Here is a 23,300-nt window from a genome sequence, read left to right as displayed (position 1 = left end):
GGAAGTCGGCTGTATGTCCGGCAGTGGGAAACCACAAACAAGCATGGTGATGGAGTGGTGCGCCTCATCGAAAGTGGGGACCCCTGCTGTCCCAGCCGCAGGTCACAGTGCAGGAATTGACCGGGCTTCTAGATGAGCCTGAAGTCTTCATTTTCATGTCAAGCCTCTTAATTTTAAAAATACTGGATGCTGGTTTTTAAACAGTGGGGTATTGCAGTGGGAAAATGTTTACTTATGTGAGATGGGATTAGAAGAAAATAAATGACAACAGTGCTATTGAACAGGATTCTTTTTCTAATTTAAATCTATTGCAGATTTTAGCCCCATCATTCAGGGATGTACATTTGAACCGCACTCTTCCAGCGCTCCTTGTTGACTACTTAATATTGTAGCCACTGTGATTGCCGGCAAAATGCTCTCATTTGTTTATTCTTTGTAACAACTGATTTTGAGGAAGATATTGCTTGACACCGATGGAGATGGCATCTAAACCCAGGACTTTTTTCTCTTAAGCATTGTGCTCTGAGCCCCTTGTACTCTAGGGGCAGTTTTACTGGTGGAATAGTACTAAATCACTTCAGTCATGTCCAGGTCTTTGCAACCCTGTGAACTGTAGCCCGCCAGTCTTCTCTGTCCGTGGGATTCTCCAGGCAAGAATACTGGAGTGGGTTTCCATTCCCACCTCCAGGGCATCTACCTGACCCAGGGATCAAACCTGTGTCCCTTATGTCTCCTGCATTGGCAGAAGGGTTCTTTACCACTAGCGCCACCAGTGTGGGTGAACTCTGCAGGCATTAGAGTCTTGTGTTTAGGGCGTAGGGATCAGTTTTAGATGCTGGGCTCAGATCCTTCACCCCCAGCTGTAAACACTGAAACTTAAACTTATTCATATAGTTACTGGAAATTCTTTAGTGTTAGCTCTTCATCTTGGAATTATTTAAATTAATCAAGTTGGTTAACCAAAATTCACTGTAAGATAGATACTCCTCATAGTTACTGGAAATTCTTTAGTGTTAGCTCTTCATCTTGGAATTATTAATCAAGTTGGTTAACCAAAATTCACTGTAAGATAGATACTCCTCATAGTTACTGGAAATTCTTTAGTGTTAGCTCTTCATCTTGGAATTATTTAAATTAATGAAGTTGATTCACCAGAATTCACTGTAAGATACTCCTCCTTGCACTTACTCATCCATTTCACACTGGAGTGTCTTACATGCCAGGAATGCTGCGAAGTGCTAGAGATAAATGAATAAGACATAGTCCCTGGGTTCAGGAAATTTTGAAACACTAAAAGATTATATTTAGATTAGAATATTTTATATGATAGCACTTGTTTTCAGATCTGTGAGTATGTAATTAATGTTAGGTTTGCTATTGCACATTTTAGAGATTATCATTGTGATTTACTTAAGAAGGTTCAGCCTTCATCGCTTCTAACATCAAAAGAAACTGAATCTAATGTTTTCGTGTCTTTAAGTTATTCATCTTGCAAATATTTACCCAGCAGCTACTTAGCACCAGGACTGTACTGTTTCCAGAGAATATTGTATTAAACAAAGCAAATGTTAGCTTTGCCCTCATGGAATTTACTGTAAGGATAATTTGTTGACTGACCTTGACTTACTCTTTTTCTTAACTCCATGCTGTGCTATCTACTTCACTTTATTCTCTTTTCTGTTTTATCTGTTATTGTCTATGGGTATATTCAGTATTATGCCACAGATGCATTGTAGGAATAAAAGAAAAGTAAACCGAGTTAACTTTACTGTTGCAAACCAGTAATAAAACTCTGAGAAATTTCAACCCCTCAATCATAATTTAATTGTAGCCCTCTTCTTTTGTTTCTTCTCAGTAAACCAAATATACAAATATTTGCTATTTTCCATTATTTTAAAGCTAAAAGTACAGATTTTTTTTTAATCTACTGGTTTATGTATTAAATTTTTACTACCTAGTTTGAAATCCATTCCTTCTATCTTAAAATGAAAAAAGAGATCTCATTCCTAGTGGCATATGGGATGCTTACAAATAAACTTGTAAATCTTTTTTTGATTTTTGTTTTTTTAGCATTGCTACTGTTCTGGCTTCTGAAATGTTTTAAGCTTGTCACTCCCTTTTTCAAACATTTTTGTGGCTTTCTCCTCCAGCCAAGCCCTGTAATTCTTCATGTGCTAAAGAAAGCCCTTGGCGAAAGAGTACCTTGTTAGTAATATTTTACTGTGAGATATAAAATGTACATTGGTTGTTTCTTTGTATAATTTTATGTATCTTTGCTGTCACAATTAGTTTTTAAACCTGTAAAAATTGTTACCAGTTCATTTATTTGAAGCTATTCATTTAAAAATGATCATTTCATCAGAGGTAGGCTTTTGATGAGTAATAAAAACATTCTTAAAACTATCACCTTTTCTCTTTCCAGTTTTGAGAAATGGTGCTTGGGAAATTGTGCACTGGGAAAAGGTATGCACTGGTTTTTATTTTGTTACAGGAGGAGACATGCATAGAGGTGTACTCTAGCAGATGTAATTTTTGTGTATGATATAAGCAAATGTCGAGGATTCCACTGATGTGAAAGCTGTTTAGTAAGTAATGTAAACACACATGGAATCTTCTTCACTTAGTCATTTCCGGTTAATAATTCTGCAATATATTAGAAAGACTACTATCTTAAAGTTATATTTAGAACTTTTTGTTTCTTTCATAGTATATTTTGAGTACTGTTTTCATAGATTTCATTTAACCATGGACTGTTTTGTGTTGTAATTTTTTTGCTTTACTCATCTACTGTCCAAGTAAAACAAAAATTAGATTCTGATAGTTCACATTTGTATATCTTACTTCAAATTCATTTATTGTGGCTAATCACATTAACATATTACTAATTCGTTTTTTTTTAAAGTCTTGCTAACTAAATATCATCTTCTAACTAGCTGGAAATCAGTTCCATAACATCAAGAAGTTAATTTGCTCATAGGACCTCTAACACGACAGTTAATGAGTTGAGTCACAGTTTAGCAAGTGTTATCCAAATGTTTGTATGCTTTTCAGACCCCAGTTTCAAAAGGTAAGCTATGACTGTTAGTTCTCCTTTAGTTCTGGAAGACCATTTAACCTCCAGTCATCCGCAAGGGAATAACCTTCCTAACTTTGTAAGAGACTTTTCAGAACAAGGCCACTCCACCCAGGGAGCTTGTGCTCTGATATTGCGAGGACAACAGGTGTGTAAGTACCCTGAGTTTATTTGCGCCCCAGCCTTTCCCAGTTAAAGGCCATGCCCTTGATTCTGCCTGTGACACTCACAGTCACCTGTGTCCTCCCGGGTAACAGGAAGCCCTCTGAACTCATTGCATTTCAATTTTAAGTCAGTGGCCGGAATAAAGATTGACATCTCCTTTTCTGGATATTTGAAAAGTCATTACTCTCCCTGTCTTTGGCTTTTGACATGAAAGTAACAAAGAGGAAAATACTTTGTTCTTTCCTTATTTCTGTGGCAGTTGCCTCTTTTTCAGAGGCACAAGATAGAAAAAACAAAAAAGCTCAATTTACTGTTTCAAAAGAAGTTTCCTTTATGCTCTTGTATAGTACTTATGAATGTAAACACTAGAGAGAAGGCAAGTAGGATGTAGTCAAGTATGATAATTGATTCTTAATATAAATATATTTCATTTACTAGGATTGTCAGGGTAATTAACATAAATGCATATCCAAAGAAATTGATAACAATTTCTTCTTACCTCGAGTGCTTGCTTAGAAAATAAATTAGTTGTAAAGTCAGGAGATAACCATCCACTACCTCACCCTAAAATTAATTTTAATTCATTTCAATGTTTTATTTTCCTATTGGACAGTCATTATTCCAAGACTGAGTAGATTATTTTAACTTTTCCAATTTTTCATGGACAGAAAATTAATTTACCAGCCCATGATTAATAGCATTCTCAGTTGTCTTGCAGTTCAGTGCCACACCTTCCCTTGATATCCCACTTTGAGAAACAGAGGGGTAGAATTTAACATGTTGCAAAAAGTCATCCAGCCAAAATGTTACTGATGTTACTTAATAGCTGGAAGTAGGCACTTAGCTAATTAGAGTTAATAAAAGTTGGCTCAGTGATGAATTCAAGATAAATATTCAGAAATTGACATGACTTTTTTTTAGCAATAACAATTTAGAAAAATACAATGAAAAAAGACATCTCATTCCTAGTAGCATGTGGGATGCTTACAAATAAACTTGAAATATATATATGACTGCTGTAAAGAAAACCTTGAAACTTTAAGTGTTAAAGTTTCACATAAATAGGCAAATGTGTCATATTCCTAGAAAAACAAAGCCCCACTTCTTCAAAAGTAATGATATATCATAACCTCAGGGAAATTATCATTCCTTTTTCCTCAAGAGTTTACTAAGTTATTCACTGTAACTTCAAAAACAAATAGTTGAGAAAATAGAAGACTATTTTGGAAAATTAACAGTGTGCAAGGATTAAATGTAAATAAAATGAAAAGTTATTAAAATAGTGTGGATCTGTTGCACATATATACTTTGATGAATAGCATAAAACCAAAAAAAAGAATGCCTTGAACTAAAGCCTATTTAATATTTAATAAAAGGGGGGGAAAGTCACCCATAAAAGGATTATTTAATAAATCATGTCGGGACCACAGATTAGCAGTTTCAAGAATAGTACGATTTATGTCTAAATCATAGCCTAGGCTAAAATAAATTTCAATTGACTAGAAGAAAATGTTAAAATATTATTTTTGCAAAACATAGAATGAAAAATCTTAATATTTGGAGAAGAACAAGATCAACATCTCAAGGATTTATGGAATTTGATTACATAAAATTTGAATCTAGTATGCAACACACAAATAAACAGAGAAATTATGGAAATATTTGCACCAAATATTACAAAAGATTGAAATTGTTGTTATCTAGATAGGAAATAAAAGTTGGCAAAAGCTAACAAGAAATATATAATAAGCAACCAGACTCAGTATAATATTCAACCTAATAATACAAGTTGCAAATTTAAACAATATTGAGGTCTCATTTGCTATCAAGGAGAAATTTTTATATTTCAGAATTTGTATGAAGTCTTTTATTCACATAATATTGTAGATTTAGCAATTTAGGTCTTCATATTGACAACCATGAAAAAAGAAAAAGAACATTTCTGGGAATTTATCCCAAGAAAATATTATCATTTAACATTATTTATAATAGCAAAAAGTTAACAATATATGGATATCCAGAAATAGTGAAAGCATTTTATAAATAAATTATGACATTGTATACTCTGGTATATTTTGTGACAAGTAAAAGCTGTAATTTCAAATATTGTGGCAACACACAGAAAAATTTTATAGCATCGCTCAGCAAATACTTACTGAATATATCTGCTAAGCAGTAGGCTCACAATAGAGTCACTGTGTCATAGAAGAATCAGAGGCAAAAGGAATGGGATGGTGTACACCAAGATGCTGGTGACGTAGAAATGATTTATTGAACACTAAAGGAACTGATGTGAAAACAGGCTGGCTGTTGTGTTAGCCAGATTGGAAGGCAAGTGTTTTCTTTAGCTTATGTGATATTTTGTGCAATTAAAAATAAAATCAATAAAGCAAAACCAAGAGTCTGATCCATTTGCCAGCGTAATATGATAAACTTTAATGCAAATGGGCTTTAAGTTCAGGGTTCTTTTTTTCTTGGCCTTTCTGAGTGTGTGGCTACTGCGGTTGCTTTTTAATGTTTCTCAGAGGACCTACAAATTTGCAGTGTCCACCTTGTCATTCATAGATGGGCAGATTTCAGCTCTCAAACACTCGCAGTTTATCCCTCCAGCTTTTGTTTGGAAGCCTTTTCTTTGTTGCACAAGGTTAAATTGCCAGCATCTGGTTTTCTAAGAAAATATTACAGTCACAAAGCCCTGAAAAAGGCATTGCATCCCCACTCTTGAAAGTCAACAGCTGTCTTCTTTACTCTTACCACAGAGATCAGTTCTTAAAGTTAAGATGCAGTTGAGACTGTCCACATGTTTTTGAAATAGTAGCAGGCAGAAAAATTAAGTGAAGAATCTTAGAATCAACATATTTTTCAGGCTTTAAAGAAAAGCATGAAGTAGTGGGCCATATGCCCCTGCAAAATCACTCTATACAGCTGCTTTCATGCCTGAAGTTTCCACCATGAAATCTAGGTCTTTGGATTAAGAATTCATATCTTCAGAAATTCCTCAGTAAAAATATAAATATGCTGGAGCCTGCAATTGAACATATCAGATCTTCAGTCAGTCTATTATAGTCTGATAACCTTTTTCATAATCCTCAATTATAATCTCTAATGTTAATCGCATGAGAAGGCTCAAGGTAGTGGTCAGAAGCCCTAAGTACTTTTTTAAACTTAAGTATTTGGGGACTAAAAGTGCTTTGTCATGATAACTTTCATTAGAACAACGTGGTCAAAGAATTTTTGGCGTCTTGACTTTCTGTTCTGTCTATTCCTATGCACATACCAGCCTGAAAACAGAAATGAATGGCACATTAGGAAAGAGGTGTTTGAGAAAGTGAGCTAAAACCTAGGCATCAGAAGGAAGGAGTAAGTCCCTTCACAGTGCAGTGAGAACCTTAGCATTCACTGAGCCCTTGGTCTTCCTAAACCCTTTGGGGTACCCATGTGAGACCATGTAAGATACTGATACTTTCTTTTAGTTTTCAGTTTACTAACTATAAGCCTTTCATTGGTCTTATGATGAATGAAGATTTTGGAAAATAGTGCAATTTGTTAGTGTCTAACAGACTTACAAAAATTCCTAACCCTGTAGTATAGGCAAATGTGATTCTGACTTTATAAAGAATACAGTCTGATTGAAAAGCAAGTGTTAACACACAGGAGATAATTAAGCAGCAGTTAAATGGTTACCTGTGTAGAATTCTCTCCTGGTGCTCTGGCTGCAGAGATCTTTGCTCTGTTTATCTTGCTTTTAGTGAGTGCTATCAGAGTACTCTCACATTACTTTAAGGGCCAGTATATACCTATACATGCTATTTTTTGTTTTCCCATTTTCCCCATTTTTTTAAGGAAGGGGATGTTTGATTCCAAGGTCCCTGACAGTTTGTCAATCTCAGATAGTCCAGATTTCATTTGAAACAAATCTCTTTGGAATCAAGGTATTCAGAGTTTCCCTACCTGGATAACCAACATACCTACCTACCGTAGATGAGAAGGTCTCCTCCAGCCTTCCCTAACTTGTCTCCCCCACAGTATAGACTAGACCACAGTGGGCTGTCTCTTATTGTGATTCCCACTGAGGACATCAGGCTCTTCCCCACACCACCACCTCCCCCTGGCCTGTGCAGAAAAGTGTTATTTTGGGATTCAAGGAAAAGTAGAGAGGGGAGAGAACAAAAAGGCTTTAACACCACCCCCCACAATAAAAAGGGCTTTTCTTCACTTGATTAAATAGTAAAACTTTTAGGTTTTCTTGGCTGCTAAGAGTGAGGTCTAATTTCATGGCCATCAGTGTAATTTGCTCAACTTGGCCAGCATACCAATTGCTACTTAGTTGGAGTTACTCTGTTTGCCAAAAGCTCTGTGACAAACCTATCCTTTAAATTACTTCTAAGTTTCTGGACACAGTATGTCTTTGACTTGTCTTCAGATGGTGCTCACACTAATGCTAACAGGTAGTAAAATAAGAAAGAGACTTAAACTGGTTTTTCTTTTTTAATTTAAAATGCAGTGATCATTTCATTATATTTGCTTATGCAAAATCAGACTTTGCAGACAGCTCAATGTGGATTTGAGTCTAAGCTCTTCCTCTATGATCCTGGGAAATAACTGAAAATCTAAAACTCTTTTTTTCCCTCTCTAAATTATGAATTTTAACCAAGATCATCTGAGGAGTAGTGATATACACATACATAGTTTTTCCAGTTGTATTGAGATTGCCTTAAACAGGGTAATGATTTCATTTGGAAAATTCCTCCTTTTTATTTTTATGTCATAGGGAGAGAATCATGAGAAGATGAGATGTCAATTAAGTGGCCAGAGTGGATGAAATTTATTTTTATTAAGCTATGTTACTTAGGTGATACAATACAGATTCTGTATTTGTTTTTTCTTTTTAAAGGATTGCGCCATCCTTGGCCTCACTTCTAGATAATTTTATGCCATTTTGTGAAGTGGTTCTTGTTTGCCAATAAGCATTTTTTACTGTATTCTCTGCTTAAATACAAATGGGTTGTGTATTTGTAACTATTTTCAATGCAGATAATTAACCAATTCCCAGTTTTCTTTCAGGTAAATGTTGGAGATATAGTTATAATAAAAGGCAAAGAGTATATACCTGCTGACACTGTACTTCTCTCATCAAGGTAGAGATACCTACTGATGCTCAAACAGTGTAGAGGATGGTTTCTCTACCCTGCATTGACCTTGTGATTTCTCCAAGGAAATAAGGAATAAACGAAGAATTTTAAGCCTCTCCAATGATTTTGAACTAAACGTTAAAAAGATTGATTGGACTTAGAGGACTCTTTCATGTTTGCCATATAGAATAAGTGATAGGTACTATGCTTTAAAATTCAGAAATTATAATTACAGTTAAGAGTCAACTCTCCCTCTGAATGTGTTCAGATCTGTTTGTATAGACTACTAACTCCTGTAAGATTTCCTATCACTTATTTTATATAATACATGGATTGGGTACTGTTGATTTATCTTGCAATCTTTGTTCGTGATAAATTCCTTTATGATGCATTCATGTATCCCTCCAAAGTTTCTTGATCTTTATGGTGCATTGGTACAAGAAAATGGATAAATGACTTCTTTTTTGTCATCATGTCTTTTGAAATATTATACTCTTCCAACAAAAATTAAAGCACTTTTTTCTTTCTTTTAAGTTCTTTCTTACTGAATTTAGATAATTTTTGTTTTGCTTGTATTTAAAATAGTCATTAATTGGTCATATGGCACTGTTACCCTTTAAAGAATGTGACTTTCAAATGGCTTTAGGCTTAAAAACTGTAAAGCTAGTCCTAATATAAATTAAGAAAAATGTTTTTACTATTTTAGAGGTTGTTTATCATCATTTCCTTGGACAGTTTTATTTGTAAAATCCACATATAAATATGGACAGTGTCCTTTTTTTCAAAATCTGTTTAATCAGGTCATTATTTAAACTGATTGAATTTATGACAAATTAGGGAAACTTAATTGAGCAATAAGAGTTTTCTAGATATTTATAGAAGTAAGTCTACAGGTAGTTGAAGTAACTATAGTAATTTTTTTGTATTTTATAGCTGGGAGCTTTTGGTGCCAATTACCTATTGGTGGTCCCCCCCCCCCCCAGAAAGATTAAAATTAATAGCTTTTAAAACCAACCTGTATGCTTTTAGTTACCTTTGCTTCTAGCTTTATCAGGGCAAGTTTCTAAAACTGAAGGATGCTGGTAATGGTCCCTGGAGAATGGGTCAACAGTACACTTAATGTCACTGTCAGGTCCTAGAGAGCTTTGCTTAGAAAGCAAATCCCAGGGTTCTTATCTTGGCGTGGTGATTTTGAACCAGAATTACTGTCTCAAACCTTGACTTCACATCTTTCAAAGTGAGGAAGATGGATTAAATGATCAGACTCTTAATACTCCCTGATTCTGCTTTCAGTTTAAGCTGATAGTCTTTTAAGAATGGCTAACCAGCAGAATGATACGCACTTGGTGGTACTAAGTAAAAGTTTGGTGGATGTAATGAATGATGGACCATCTGAATGTCACACAACAAAGTTCAAAAGGATAGTGAAGCATTCCAGCACTTTAGGAAACTTCTGATATTTTCCTGATTAAACTTATTATAGAGACATAACTTATCATAGAAATCATCATATGCTGAAACATTAAGTATAATTTTCATTTTTATGTGCTCAGAAATATGAAGATAATTGACTATGCTACCTCGAATTTATATTTAATTCTAAGTTGAAAGTTCTTAAAATATTTTTCATCTGTCTCTATCCAATCCAAACTCCTAATAAGCTATACGTTTGTGTTTCTTAAACTTGAGGACATTTTTACAGGATTTCTTTTCTCAGCACTAAAAGCGTTTATTGGTGGCTGTCAATATTGGTAGATCAAAATGGTTTCTGTATCTTAATATACATATATAATGATTAACTTCCTTCAGATGATTAATCTTAAAAAGATTATCTGATTCACTGCTTTTTGATATTGAATTTTGTGCTATTAAATATTTCTACCTAGTGACAAAATACCACCTTTCTGGGGGTTTTATTGCTTTTTAAATTTTTTTTTTCTCAAACTATTTTTGCATTACTTGGCTCTTGTGAACCTACATTAGCCTCAATAAGTAGGTAGAAGCTTTTGCCACCATTAACAGAAAGATGATTTTGACTTTGTCTTGTTTTCAGTCATTTCATTTTACCCACTGACTGGGTCAGGATTGGAATACCTAACTCCCAATCTAGCATCTCATTATACTACCCTGTCCCCTATCAAAATAAGGACATGGTGGTTTTCACCAGCAAGTGAGCACCATTTAGCAAAAAGCAAAACAAGAGTTTATAATATTCTAATTTCTAAATTTTTAGTTTATTAATACTAATAGTATTAGTACATCTTCTTAGAGGCAGTTTGAAATTAAACTATGAACATGGTTGAAAGTTACTGTGTTTCACTGATTTTCATTTTGAAATGAAGGAACTGAAATTTTATCATATAACAAAAACACATATATGGGTTCACAAAGTATAAAATACAGTAAAATAAACCAAACTATTAATCCAAATTCAGACAGACTCTTGCCATATCAATTTCATACCTTCTCTGAAAAATTTCTCCTAGATTCAAAGACTTGTTCTCCCAAACTGTTGATTACCAAAACTTTATTAGTAAATAATTCAAAAGTCTACAATTATAACTTCCCAGATCCATGCCTTTGTAGCTTTACATTAAATATATTAAGCTGTCTATGCAATTAACCTTTAAAATGTTTTGGAATCAGAATATTTTAAGGAATATTTTTTTAGTATGTGTGTAGGGGGAGAGATAGTACAGTATACTTTGTTTTTCAAAAGCCTAAAAGTAGTTTTCACCATTATTTCTTTTCTTCTTGGATAGGAGTGGATATACAATAGATGGCAAGAGAGTGAGGAATTGGAGAAAGGAAAATCTATTAGATAAAGTAGCTCTCTATATAAAAACATGTTTTTATTTAGTTTGCTCAGATATGCTTATGAGTAAAATTTTAGAAATCAAAAGTTTCTGTATTAAAAATTGAAAATTGGGCTTAAAAGCAAATAAGTGATTCTGAAATATTCCATTTTCTTGTGCCTTTAGACCTGATCAAAATAAGTTTTGAAAAAATTGGCATTAGACATTTTTATTAACATGTATTATTTTCTGTAATAATTTCAAACTTTCTGTCTCTTTTGTCCATTTGTTTGTTTTTTTTCCCCCTCTGTTATTCATTTTTTTGTTTTAATTATTTTAAACTGGGACCTGTAGGTGGCAGTAGGGGAAATAGTGAAAGTGACCAATGGGGAGCATCTCCCAGCAGATCTCATCAGCCTGTCCTCAAGGTTAGAACCACTGAGTTGTACAGGATGTGTGTATGTGGATCCTCACCCTTCACCAGAAAGCAGCTTGCACCCAAAGATCGTTGAGCTTTGTATCTCTTCTTTGAAAACACAAACATTTTATACTTCTTGGTGATGGATATTTCACAGATGTTTCAAAGTCCTTTTATGAATACATTGTTGAATGATGTTCATCCCTCGAGTGGGCAAATTCAGCTCCTGTTGTTATCAACAGGAGTCGGAGTCCATGAGGCATGCCACTGAAGGTAGATTTTAATTTCCTATGCATCATTACTATATATTCATTTTAACAACTTGCCTAAATACTAAGGCTCCATTTAGTACCTCTCCAGGATACTGCTCTGAACAATGTTAAGATTTACATGAAAAACTGTTATTGAGAAATTTTTATAATTTTAAACATTTGTCATATATTTGAGATTTTGTACAAGTTCAGTAGAATCCCATAGCAGTTGTGGCTATAATTTGGGCTTGTAGGGCTTACAGAGGACCCCCTGCACAAAGCTGGATGTTGTACAGTTGATACTGCATGCTTTGGGATCAGTATTTATCCCACTTGTAACTCGTGACAAAGTGCACGTTACTATGATCAACCTCAGCTGTCTACTAGTGTCTGTATTGTGATAAGCATCTTGTTTCATCTTTCCACTTACTAATCTAAAAGCCTGCTTTGCCTTTCGGTAGTCTGTGTTTTGAATGTCATCATAATTTGCTGAAATAATAATTATCTAGCATGATTCCTTATCTGAGACTTCTTGCTGCCTTTTCATAACATTGTCAAGAACTCCTGCAAAAACAGTTGTTTTAAGAGATTAAGAATGTTCTGAATTTGGATATATGTTTTATTTACCCCATTTCAAAAAGAAACCCGCCATTTAACTTTCTAACTTGCTTGCCATTTAAGGTTCTAGAAAAGTGGTTTCATGGGAGGAAAAAAAGACCATTATTCTCATTTGATGTGAGAATGGCCTTGGCTATATTGATCAGTAGAAATTTAATGCTTTTCACTGTTAAAATATGGAGTTGGCAGTGGTCATTTAGCATTTGTCATCCTTCTGTATTATCAGAAGATATGTTTTATAAAATTTTATAAACCATTTTTGAGTGTATACTTAAGTAAATTACAAATTGGGAGCAAGTGATAGAACTAAATTACTATTGTGACAGTAATAAAAAATAAAACCTTAATTGATAAAGTGAAAATACAGATATTGAAAAACTTATCCAGTTGGGAAAAAAAGTATCAGCTTTATGGAAGAAGAAAAAAAAAGCCCGTAGAGAAATTAAAGGACTTGTGAGTTTACTTTAAAACGAATCTGTAAAATATTTGATTAATGACCACGAATTTCAGTATTTTTCACAAGTCTTCAAGCTGTAAAACTAAGCAGTGTGCTCATGTCTGAAACTCAGAATCTTCTGCTTTACACATGTATAAATTGGAAGTTGATTAGAAAATTCCAGGTGTTTGTGACTTAGAAATTTCTGTGAGTATACATACTTATCAGAAATTACATTCATAGTTACTATATGATGTTAATTGATTGGCTTTTCATATAAGCAAGTGCTGTTAAGATTGACTTAACTTAAAAATGCTTTTCCTTATAGTTGAGGATCAGATTATACAACAGGGCTGCAGACTCACCTGGCTGTAGTTGCTGAGCAATTAAAAGTAGCACATGAAGGGGCAGATCACAGGACATTCAGGGGAGTGTGCCTGTGATAACACTAGAGAACGGGGCCCCTTAACACCAGCCACTGCACAATAAACTTGACTAAAACACTCTGGTGAGGACCCATAGCATGAACCTTCTAGGTTCAGGTCATGGCCAAGTTGGCTGATTTTTTGCTGCTTCACTAATCTCTGAAGCAACTCTAAGAAATAGAACAGAAAAAATAAGGGAAAGAAAGTGTATATCCACTTTCACTGTAAAATATGTTCATACAGTTTTTTAAAGTAGCCTTAAAATTTGAATATTATGGTCCACATAAGCCTATTCATTTTTTCTAAAGATGCAGTATCATACAACCCAAACGTGCAAATGCAAGTTTATAGAAGCAACAATCTGGAATTTTCTAATCCATCTCTTAATCAATTTACATGTGGGCTATGAGCATGAGATCTCACTTGATATTTTTGAGCTAAAGATATGACACAAAGCTGCTTTACATTTCAGATACAGTCTGTGTTGTGTCTATATGAGGAAAGATTTAAGTATAGTGTGACAAATCTAATTATTTACATGATCTTGAAGGTCAGTACTGATTGTTGTCAGGATATTGCTTTGGGGTCCTCTGGCTGAACATCTGATCCATGGGTTGTCATGCATGGGTTCTGCCTCACAGCATTTTGTGGTTAGAATGAAAGATATCAAGAAACTAGGTAACTAAACCTTTGTTTACAATGAAAGGCTTCAGTGAGTCTAAGCATTTTAAATAAGTTATTATTATGGTTTCCTTCCCCAACTAAATCTTTGTGCTTTTCCATTAAAAAAAAAAAAACAGTGAGCCCCAGGCCATGTGCTACATTGAAACATCCAACTTAGATGGTGAAACAAACCTGAAAATTAGACAGGTAAGATCAAATATCGGTTTATGGAATTATTACATATGTTCTCTTACATGGAATTGAGAACTTTTTTGGAGAGGAAGAAAACTTTACTCTTCTAGGTTCTTCTGGCTGGTCTAAGAATGAAATTGACATGAGACATATTAACAGGAGAAAAATCAAATTAAATTTCATACATAATGGAATCCCACATACATGAGAGGCTCAAAGACAGAGATGCCAATCTGAACTAAGTAATGGGAAGCCCTGAGGGTCATTTACAGGATGATAAGAGCAGATGTTTGGTAATTAGATGTGTGTCCTGCCAGATGGATGGGCCCACTTTAAATAAAGTTTATCTCTTGCAATAACTCTTCTCTGGGAAAAACCCATAATTTAAGTTCTTTTAGATAGATAAGGGAGGGACAGTAGTTTCTCTTGAACCCTCAGGATCTCCACTGCCTTTAGCTCAAAATAAGAATCATGCAAAAGTGAAACATTTTTGAGTTTTGTTCTGAATCCCTATAGCTTTATTTCTTAATATTATTGTCTTGAGTTGAGGCAGTTCTGTTCACTTGCAAGTCTTTTCTCATTGAGCCACAATGAAGTGGTTTTATAAACTGGAAGAGTTAAGTATTATGGAAAATTCAGTTTTACTTGCCTAATTAAATATGATGCATCAGATAGGAATAATTTTGTAATATTTTTAATATTTTATGTAAAAACCAATACTCTGATAATATTAGTAGTTCTAAGTACTTTTACATGTGTTAGCTTGTTTATTTTTCCCTTTTACCTGGCCCATATTTGGTTTTGCCATATGTAAAAGATTCCTAAAGGCTCCCTAATCTCAGAGAATTGGTTAGATTTCTGTGTTTATTTCTCATACCTTTCCTAATAGGAAGTCACTGTAAGGTTTTAAAGTTTTAAAAGAGACATTAAAGAAAGTATCTTCTTGGGTTCTAGACAAATAGTGAAAATGACGTGGGAACGCTGGGTTGTGGTGGAAGCAGAGGCTCATCACAGCACCTGAACTCTACCTGCCACGGGAAGTGAAGGCTGCTCAGTGCCCGCCAATGCTTGGTGGACAGAGGGAGAAACTGTTTAGGAGTTTTCCTCCTCCATGGCCTGAAAGAATAAAAACATAACTACTCTCTTGGCATAGATTCTAGTTGTTTTACAGTCCCTTTCTGAGATTCAGCAGACAGATTTAGACTGCATAATGCTAAATATCTTATTTTTGGAAGCAAACAGTTCTTTGAAGACTTTAATTCAAAATATCCTTGCAGACTAGTTTATAATCTCTCTAAGATATTTAGAATTTTCGCAAAATCTGCCCTGTTCTCCTAAATACCTACGTTCAAAGAAAAACCTATGTGCAAGTTGAGAGGAAGATATCCGCTAGTTTTGATCTGACAAAGAGAGGGGGGAATAATTGTCCTAAAAGAGTGGGATCTCTTAGATTTTAAGATGTAGATGAATTCAGAATTCCCTGCTCCCTCCCACATACAACTTATTTAATATACTCTATGCTAATTTACAAATTTCTAAACAGGGCTTACCAGCAACATCAGATATAAAAGACATTGACAGTTTGATGAGACTGTCTGGCAGAATTGAGTGTGAAAGTCCAAACAGACATCTCTATGATTTTGTTGGAAACATACGGCTTGATGGACGCAGGTATGTAAATTGGTCTTCATAAAAACACACAAGTCACTCTGCTGTAGGGTATTACTGAAATAGGTACATATTTTCTTATTCTCTAAGTTTGACAACGCAAACTCTCTTTCTTAAGCATTTTGTATTACTTCTACCCAGAGTTCTTTTGTGAAAGTGCTCTTAACCCTGTTCACCTCATATAGCTGAAGGCTTCCCAGGGTTCCTGTCAGCCGAGGAGTTGGATATTTTCCTGGATATGCCAGGCTTCTGGCACATTGTTAAGTGGTTTCTTCTTTGGCCAAAATCCTTATAGACTTAGCCATTCTCTATGACCTGGGTCCTTTCCTGGAATCTCTAATGCCTCGAGGAGTTCAGACTCTGCCCACAGGGGTTCGTTGTGCTGGATAGTTTCTTGTCTTCTCTGTGTAACTGCATTTGCCCTTTTCTAGGCTATTTTATCTGTAGTCACCTTTATACCTGCCTCCTGCCATTCTCCATCCCCTTCTTTTCCCCTCCTGTTTCCTGCCTCTTCCCTCATCCAGTCACCCTGTACCCAGGAGGCCAGGTCAGTTGCAGATTTTAAGGAGATGCAATGGAAAAAGCAGACAAATCTGCCTGACCTTGAGAAACAACTTTCTTGCAGTAAGGGAAGGGCAAACAGACCAACAATAAAATGACAAGAAATTTTTATACTGTGTTAGAAAATGATAAATGCTTTTGAAAAAATTACCCAGAATAAGAGAGATTGGGAATTCGTGGGAGGGAATCACTTTTAGTCAATATGGCTGCAGGAAGGCAAATATTGCTTCACTGAGAAGGTAACATTGGGGCAAACGTAAGTAGGAGATAAAGAAGTCAGTATTTGAATATCTGAAGGGAGATGATTCTAGATAGAAGGAATAGAAAGTACAAATTATCAGCTGTATGGTTACATCATTGGAAAGAGGGAAAGTACCTGGATTGATGATGGTATGTCATCGATGCCAGTGTGGTTGGAGTGGAATGATTGAGGAAGAGGGTAATAGAAGAACAGAGAGGTAATTGTGGGCCAGGTCATACCAGGCTTTGTATGTCAATGTAAGGGTGTTATACTGAGTGAAATGCAGAGCAGCTGGCATTTTTTGAGGGGCAATATCAGCTGTTTGGTTGTGGACCTAAAAAGTTTGTAATGTCCAAACAGAGATATCAGGAGGCAGTTAAAACACATATGCCTGAAATTCGGGATAGAGGTCCAGATTCATGAGATAAATCTAAGAGTATTTGGCATAGATATTTAAAGCCATGGGATTGGAAGAAATCACCGAGGATGAACGGGTACAGTTAGAAACGTGGGGAGGGCTGTCTTAGGACAGCATGAAGACTGAGAGGAGGGACTGGCAAAACAGACTGATCAAATTGGTAGCATAGAAACCAAGGGAGTGAAGAAACCCATATCAAGGCAGACGGGTGACTGAAGACAATGAAATCAAGTACAGTGAGTCTGAGAACCTACATCTGGATTTAGCAAGTGAAAATCCTTGAGCTCTGTTAGGACTGGTAGATCCTGATGAGAGTTAGTTTGAGATAATGGAAGGAGTTAAAAATAGACAACTTTTTCAAGGAGTTTTGTTACAAAGGGGAGCAAAGAAATGAGGCAGAACTTAGCAGGAAGGGCAGGGTCTCCTCTGCCTCCCTTCTTTTCTAGTGGGCATTTGGAGTGGCCAACTAAATGTAGCTACATGCTCTAGCTCACCCCGCCAGCCTGAGAGACTATCAGTGCTTTCAGTATTTTGTAGTTCCAGTATTATAGTATTTAAATATAAAGGACAATTGAATACCCTGAACAGATCCACCAGTCTTCCTGTAAGTTTTGAAGTAATTATGTATTGTTGTAAATTTTTCAGAGTGATCTTTCCATGAATATATGGTTATAGACTAATGATAGATTTGGCCATTTATGCAAGTAAAGTTTCTGTAGTCTGATGTTCCTAACTGGCCAGCTTCCATTTCTTATCTGTTCCCCAGCAAATTGATGCCAAGCAAATGCATACAGCGAAGGACAAACTTTATATGATGGTGCCAAGATTTGGGGTGCAGATAGAATTTATATAATATGCTTTAATTTACATAAAATGTAGACATAGATCTTCCATATCTTTGTAGCATATTTGACTTTTACAGTAATTACCTAGTGTTGTCAGAGCCCCTTTAGTTTGGAATGAATGTATTTTAATCATATTAAGGATAAAGGTCATTGTCTATTGCTAGGAACTTCAGAATTCCAGCTCTGATGAAAACTAATAACTAATTCTTATTGAGTCCTTGTAATTGAAAAGTAGTTTTTGCTTTTGTAGAGTGTGTCTCTCATTCCAATCAATCTATACCACAGATGCTGAGCTGACAGTTGCCAGGTCATACCCCTAGATATGTGAGAAACAGTTGGCATTTATGTGCCCTAGCGCATAATCCAGGAGCTTCTGAAGTGCACCCCAAACTTTGAAATGGGTCTGAAAGGCATGTTGTTTTGCATAAGGAATGAGAGTTATAGTTGCTGTGTTCTTTTCTTAAGTTGGAATACAAATTCCTAAGGGTGTACTCACTTAAGTAGATGGCTTCAGGAGCTGTTATTACCCACCCATCTGGGTTGATTTCAACTGAGCCAGTAACATTTGCGTAGCTCCTAAAGGAAGGTCCCAGCCCCAAACTACAACTGGATCCCCTACTGGATTATAAAATCTCACCAGAAATGAAAGCTTCAGTCTCACTTTGCTTCTCTGACAAACAAATTCTGTGTTTCTGGAGACTTTTCTTGGGGAAATGGCTTCCTCTTTCTTCTGGAAGATTTTTTTTATGAATTTTTTCATTATATTTGACCTTTTTTTTTTAATCAGTAAAATGAAGAATAATAGGAATCTTTGAGTCATTAAGTTTTTTATAGCATGTTTCCATTAAGAACCCCACTGTACTTGTGATAGCTTGTACCCTTGTAATAGCTCTGTGAGAGGTTGTATTAATTAACCCACAACTTACCATAATGGGTAGCCTTGCAAAAAATCCACAAAAGACCCAGCTTGGCCCTTATTCACACAAAAATGTGGCTTAAGTCCTATTGGAATGAAGAATCTCAATTTGCTGTCATTTCAAAGGAGTGTTTAAGACTTTCAGATGCTACCATTTATTGAAAATGTGTTCACAGTTCTCAGAAAACTGATCTTCAAATACAATAAATGAATGGTCTAGAGATTTTAATACAAACTTAATCTCTGGATGGGGGGTTGTGGGTGGCAATACAAAGTATCTGATGAGATCCACAGATTTTCTTACCTTGTGTATTTTTTTTGTACCTTTATTTTGCACAAAGCTATTTTTAACTTGAAGGAAGGTGAGGGAAGGGAAACAGATCTCCCCTAATCTTACCACTCCTAAATATCTCAGAAACCTAAATGGGCTTGCTAAATCAGGAAAAGTCTTCAACAGGCTTGAGAATGAGCCTCTGAATTCCATACAGAAAATTATTCTTATTGGTAGGAAAATTACTTCTGTTCTAAAAATAAAGTAAGAATGAAAAAGGGTTATTGTCATAACAGAAACTTTCTTAGAACTATATAGTGGCTGTAGAGTTCTTAAGCATTTTGGGAAATGTCATTTCTAATGTCAACATAATCTGTCATAGCACTGTTCCCCTGGGAGCAGACCAGATTCTTCTGCGAGGTGCTCAATTGAGAAATACACAGTGGGTTCATGGAATAGTTGTCTACACTGGACATGACACCAAGCTAATGCAGGTGAGGTTTTTATCTATGAAAACCTTAAGGACCTAAGTGTTTTCAAAATTACTGTCTGTAGCTCTCCATGCTATAGTCCTAATAAATATAGCGGACCATCTGTTATAGATACCTGAGCCCTACACTCTGCATCCAGATCTCATTCTTCAATGGGTGGGGCTGTGAAATGGCTTACTCCATGCAAGAACACTAGAAAGTTCCACCAGAGATCACCAATGCATGAACACCTAATGATTTTGTATACCAGTCCATTGGCAGCATTTACTAACAATTGTAGTGATTGGCAAAAATTGTCTGTTTAATGATGAGTGCTCTGCATTAAAGTGTTTATCTTATAATTTTATTACAATGATCAAATTTTAGAATTTATTTTATTTTTTTAAATATAATTGAAAGAAAAACTTGTGAGTCAGATGTTGACTACTTTTTCACAGCATTTTTATGTGAAACCATTTTTAATCAGCTTTAATCCTGGCACTTAAAATGTTTACACAGGACTATGGGTGCTCCTTCTCTACATTAAGGTATCATGAGTGTTCAGTGGTTACATGGGTGTGGAAAATTCATTCTTAAGATACTACATGAAAATCTGCTTTCGGGCTGATAACTCTGTTCCTTGTAAAAGCACAAAGATGTTATCCACAGGCAAGCAGGACTGCTGGTAATGATTCTTGATAGCCAGCACTACTTAGATTACTGCTGTGCTAAGTACAACAATTACTAAACACCATCAAAAAACCTGGAAACCAGAGTGTCTTCATAGTCTGGAATTTCCACATCTCTGGCTATGGGTCATAAGTCACCTTCTCTGCCTCTCTCTGAGAGCTGAAATGCTAGAGGTCTTCTTCCACCCTGTTTGCTTAGGTAGTTGCATCTTACCTGCCACAGTGCGAAAGCTATGTCTTCAAAAGGCATCTTATTTCCTTCTCTTCTTTCTTGTTGTTTCATGTCGTAGAAAAAGGACTGCATGATGTAGTACAGGAAAAGAGGTGGTCAACTTTTGACAGCTTATTACATCTGATTGTTTTCTGCATAAATCTCATGTGTTGAATCGTATGTAGATTTTGAGTTATGACTTTGTCATGCTCACCAAAATACTAGATACACATTACTAGATTATTTGTACACATTCATTACTACTCATCTTTGTTTTCTTTTTACAGAACTCAACAAGTCCACCACTTAAACTCTCAAATGTCGAAAGGATTACAAATGTACAAATTTTGATTTTATTTTGTATCTTGATTGCCATGTCTCTTGTCTGTTCTGTGGGCTCAGCCATTTGGAATCGAAGGCATTCTGGAAGGGACTGGTATCTCAATCTAAACTGTGAGCATTGAAGTGCTTATTGTACTTATTTTTACTTTCATAAAAACAAGTGTTTGTTTCACAACTGATTTTGGAATTTCCTGTTTCTAAAAAGAAAACTTTGTTGCCAAGATAACAGGACATCTAATCTTTATTTTTCAGTGCACTTTCCAGTAAAAGTTAGGTAAAATGTTACAATCTCTAAAATTTCAGAATCCTTAAAAATATAGTGGTTACTCTAAAATAGTTATATTATTAATGTTATTTTAAATTTATTGGTTTCTTTTATTCTTAACACAAGTGGTTATATAGCTATCTGGTAAAGAAAGTAGATTGATTATATTAAAATCATCAAAAAGTATTTTACATGTTTTAAAATGTTTAATGTACTTTCATTTGAACTCATAACTGCAGTGAGTTCTGTGTTGATAATCATCTTTTTTTAGGGAAAGTACTATTAGTTTCCTTTTCTAGCATTTCTCTTTTTACTGAATATTTCTGGGAAATAAGTTTACATTTCCTTTTGGTGAGCACTTGACCAATAAATACTTAAGTTCCAAGAGTGTGTAAACAAATTCGAGTAAAATTTTATGACAAAAGATATTTTTTCTGTTTTTTTTCTTTATGATATTGATTTAGCCTTGTAGTTATTTCAAGGGTCTTGATTTTTCATAAGTCATTGGTTTGCTGTTTCAACATCAGAACTGCTAAGACTACCGTCATTTTGTTTCTTCATATACTTTACAATTTATCTGGGACAATTGTTTTATTTACGTTATTAAAGAATAAGAATATAATTTACCTAGGGTTCAGACCTACGCTGTTTTTGCTATTTGGGTTGGTTTTGCTGCTGTTATTTTGTTTGTTTGCTTTTAAGACATCTTTCAAGTTAGAAATGCTTTGCAAAAATTTGTTTTACCTAGTTGAGATTCTACCTCAACTAATCTGTCTAAACTTCTATGTCCCTAATACCTCTAAACTTCATGTTTGGAATGAGTTTGAAATATTTGGTGGCACTTTCTCTTTTTAGTACCATTATGCAGTTCTTAATAGGGTTCACAACATCTTGAATATAAATAATGCTATTCCATCTTGAAGACTGTATTTGATAATATGAATATGTTATCAGCACAGTGTCCCTCTCCAACTTTCTAGATATATAATATGAAAAATTCTTATTATGCTAAAATTCTGGTTAATACAAATAAAATATAAAACTGTAAATGACCTTTTTTCTACCTTCCCCAATAGATGGTGGTGCTAATAATTTTGGACTGAATTTCTTGACGTTCATCATCCTTTTCAATAACCTCATTCCTATCAGCTTGCTGGTGACATTAGAAGTGGTGAAATTTACCCAGGCATACTTCATAAATTGGGTAAATATGAATTACTATTGTTCTTCATTATGCTCAACATACATTTTTGTCTTTTCTTTCTTGATAGAATCTTTTGATCTTTCAGAAAAAATATCTTATTTATACCTTACTTTTTATTGACTACATTTCAAAATATTTATAAGCCTAATTATAATCTAACAATAACAAATTTCATTTGACGTGTGAAAATTATAACAGAATCCTCATGTCAGAATCACACAAGTTTACAGACCAGACATGCTCGGGAAAAATAGGTCTGTGGTTGAGGAAACCCATAGGGTTTAGAGTTAAAACCTAGATTTTAGTTCTAATTCTGTAATACACTAGCTATATGAACTTTGCCAAGCTGCTTGACCTCTTTGAGACTTGTTTTCTTGGCCAGTCACATGGGAATAGTAAAACAAGCTTTACTTGCATCTCACAATATTTATATAGATCAAGGGACTCTTGTGACATAGCAGACAACATTATAAACAATTGAGCACTATAGAAATAATGTTGTTATTAACTTCTCACAGCAACCAGGTTGTCTATCATGTTTTAACTCATCTTTGTAGTTTATTTTTCCACACTATAAACAGTTTCAGCTGTGCTTGAATTTGTATTCTTAATTTTTTTTCTTATTTTTTTCTAATCTTAGAGAAGTGTTCTAGACATCTGTTTCCTAAGTATTTTGTTTATAAAATGTTACTCTTCTTCAACTAAATTTCAGTTATTTTCACCAAAGTTAAAATTAATAAATTTATGTAAATTAAGTCTTTAAACATAATCTACCAGAAAGTATAATTTTTTATTTTGAGAAATTTTAGTATCTTTTGATTTTTCAATCATTTGAAAGTCTTTCAATATGAACAATATTAAGATTTTTAAAATATGCTACTTTTGCAACTGTTGATTGTCTTTCCATGGTGAATGATCCACTTCAACCTTTCATCTCCAATTCATTGGTAAAGATCAGTTTAATTTAGAAATCTGAAGTGAGTTGGAAGCATAGCTCAATTTGTTGCTGAAAAAATTATATAATAAAATTT

At 34.7% G+C, this 23,300-nt stretch overlaps 1 protein-coding gene across 6 annotated transcripts in view; it reads left to right on the top strand.

Moving 5' to 3' along the window:
- Positions 1 to 23,300, top strand: part of ATP8A1 (ATPase phospholipid transporting 8A1) — a 239,355-nt gene that overhangs the window by 53,483 nt on the left and 162,572 nt on the right. For 3 of the 6 annotated variants that reach the window (XM_027544396.1, XM_027544393.1, XM_027544391.1), the window contains exons 6-12: positions 2,423 to 2,463; positions 11,520 to 11,593; positions 14,114 to 14,183; positions 15,712 to 15,839; positions 19,471 to 19,582; positions 20,746 to 20,911; positions 22,142 to 22,269. In XM_027544396.1, coding sequence (XP_027400197.1) covers positions 2,423 to 2,463; positions 11,520 to 11,593; positions 14,114 to 14,183; positions 15,712 to 15,839; positions 19,471 to 19,582; positions 20,746 to 20,911; positions 22,142 to 22,269 — 719 coding nt within the window. The other 3 variants (XM_027544394.1, XM_027544392.1, XM_027544397.1) reach the window with 2 other exon arrangements.

Source organism: Bos indicus x Bos taurus, chromosome 6, assembly GCF_003369695.1.
Source record: "Bos indicus x Bos taurus breed Angus x Brahman F1 hybrid chromosome 6, Bos_hybrid_MaternalHap_v2.0, whole genome shotgun sequence".
Lineage (NCBI taxonomy): Eukaryota > Metazoa > Chordata > Mammalia > Artiodactyla > Bovidae > Bos > Bos indicus x Bos taurus.
This window is presented reverse-complemented; position numbering and strand designations above follow the sequence as displayed.